The sequence below is a fragment of the Aplysia californica genome, unplaced genomic scaffold (genome assembly GCF_000002075.1).
Source record: "Aplysia californica isolate F4 #8 unplaced genomic scaffold, AplCal3.0 scaffold00059, whole genome shotgun sequence".
NCBI lineage: Eukaryota > Metazoa > Mollusca > Gastropoda > Aplysiida > Aplysiidae > Aplysia > Aplysia californica.
In genome coordinates, this window is record NW_004797329.1 from 1,094,756 (window position 1) to 1,097,255 (window position 2,500).

The following is a 2,500-nucleotide window of genomic DNA, read 5'->3' on the forward strand; positions in this document are numbered from 1 at the left end:
ATTGTGTGTGTGTGTGTGTGTGTGTGTGTGTGTGTTTGGGTGTGTGTTTGCATCAAAGAGAAAAAAGAGAACCACAGGAAGGACGGCGCACACAAATTGAATCACTTTTACACACATTTACCTGAGTTCTCCTCGTTCACCTTTTGAATGTTTAGAAAAGGTTTAGGCCCAAGATAATGTGAGTTGTGAACGTTTACATTGCGAATAGAAGCGTCATTCTTGTCCTGGTTTATTTGTCTTCAATTCAACAAACTGTTGACCACTTTGAAGGCAGAGCACTCAGTTTCTTAACTCGAAGAAAGATAACAAAAGAGAGATAAATTAATAATCTTACACGATTATTTTGCTTTTTTAGCGGATTGCCATCCGTTGCTCCTTGTTGTTTTAGTCGTTATTCCCTCCTTCTTTAGATTGGAATAAGAACATTTCCCTAATTTCTCTAATAAAGGACCTCATCGTCTGTATTGAAGTTTCCTTCAAAATGTTGAAGAACGTTACTGTCATCATCATCTACATCAGCTCCGTTGTCGTTTAGGTAGTCAAAATTTGAGAGCAGAGTCTCCACGTGAGCGCTGTCGTCGTCATCGTCGTTGTCATGGTTGTATTTCCTTCTGCTGGCGTAGCCATGTTTGCCGGCGAGAGAACCAGACAGGCTGCCGTTGGCCGGCTCTTCTTCTCTCAACTCTCTGAGCACGCCTGCCTGGGTCGAGGAAGGTCTGTCGTGTAGGAGCTGGCCCGGGGTACTGAGGGAGAAGTTGTTCACTTGACGAGAACTTCCGCCGAACAACGACACGTCTCCGCGAGATGACAGGGAAAAGTTTTCGTTGCCAGTCCCGGCGACAGACCGAGAGAAGTTGCTGTCTGTTTGAGATCTTCCCCTGCTGGACCTGAGCTCGACGAGAGCCTCGGTGGTAGAGCTCAACTCGTGGATCCTTCCCAGCCGACCTCTGTCGTCAAGCACGCTCTGACTCCGAGCTGGGAGGGCAGCAGGCTTCTCACGACGTGGGTTTTGAGATCGTGAAAAGAAATTGTTTTCAATATCATCGTCGTCGTCATCATCATCATCGTCGTTGTCGTAATCTGAATATGCAGACGGAGCCTGCGCAAATCTGTCTAAAGACCGGACGACGTGGGAGTAGCTTGGAGGATTGTCTTCCTTGTCCTGACCAAAGAGCATAGCTGAAGCGTCGTGAAGACTGACAGCGCGCGGAACGTACCCAGCAAGCCTCTCATTCCTGATCACCTCGGAGGCAGATCTCTGAGGGCGCATCCCTTGGCTTTGGTGACTACCGAGGAAACTGTGCTTCGGATCTCGCCGCAAGAGGTCGGAAAACATTCCAGAGCCCCTTTTCTTCTCTTCATTGTCTAGAAGGTCATAATCTGAACCAGAATACTGCGTTTGACGCTTCAATTCTCGCTGTTGCTGTTGTTGTTGTTGCTCTTGTAGTTTCTGCTGTTTCTTCTTGTTACTCTTGCTGCTGTTGTTGTTGTGCACCATGTTGTTATTGTTGTGGTTTACGCTGTTTTTATTATTCTTGCTGTTGTTGTTGTTGTTGCTGTTGCTGGGGCCTCTTGCGTAAGAGGTGGCCGTGTTCAGAGACGGCTCTGACGTGAAGCTCGCGCCATCGATGTGGTACTGACGACGAGACACTGGGAGGTCTTCGAATATTTCATAAGCAAGTGGCTTCTTCTTCAGTTCGTTCGTGCCAGCAATGCGATCTTCCAGTTCTTTCACTGCTTCCTCCACTTCTTCACGAGTCTCTACTCTCCGATTTTCCACTGGGCGACTTTTGAAAATAACGTTCTGATCGGCAGAGAATTTCGACCCGTTACGCTCGTTACTTCGAGATGATACACCATTTTTCACTAACCCTTTGGGCTGCACCTTTTGGTCTTTACCGGCATTGAAGCTAAACAACCTTTTCTTTTTCTTGGAAGCCTCAGCCACATTGTTGTTGCTGTAAAATCCCTCTGGTGAATGTTCTGTCTTACTCTTCCGCATGCCCATAAACACACGGGTAAAGGAGAACATCCTCTCTACGAACTCAAACTGGCATAGTCCTTCACTTTGGGAAGTTTAGAGGTGGGTTACTATAATCGTTCCTTCCTCTTGCACTTTCAGGAGCGTACTGAATTCGTTCCGCTTCCCCTTGCGACAGAGTTATGAGTGTTCCTAGTCTAGTTCTCAGCACAGCTATAACTGTACTTTTGGGCTTACCATATCCACTGTTGATAAACAGTCTCCAATAGCGATCGGTGACCTGCTTGTGTAAGATATAAATATACGAAACGATAGCGTTATCTTGGAAAGGACAAAAGGGAGAGAGAGAGCCTAAGTTGTCATAAAGAGATGCAGAGGACGCTGTGCAAATGCCACTGACGACTGATGATCCGGGTCAATTCTTGCCACAGGAAGCACACAGTAATTAGCGTTCTGGCTTGTGAGCGTGGTTCTCCAAGGGGTCACGGTTTGGGTTTTGCAACAGTCGCTGTCTGTAGA

General features: G+C 47.0%; 1 protein-coding gene across 2 annotated transcripts in view; it reads right to left on the reverse strand.

Annotated features, from left to right (window-relative positions):
- Positions 1-190: 190 nt before the first annotated feature.
- The window catches only part of LOC101859082 (putative uncharacterized protein DDB_G0289963), a 36,389-nt gene continuing 34,079 nt past the window's right edge, over positions 191-2,500 (reverse strand). For both annotated transcript variants that reach the window (XM_005093174.3, XM_035968436.1), the window contains exon 2: positions 191-2,500. This exon is cut by the window's right edge and continues 4 nt beyond it. In XM_005093174.3, coding sequence (XP_005093231.3) covers positions 440-2,032 — 1,593 coding nt within the window. In that variant the 5' untranslated portion in view covers positions 2,033-2,500 and the 3' untranslated portion in view covers positions 191-439.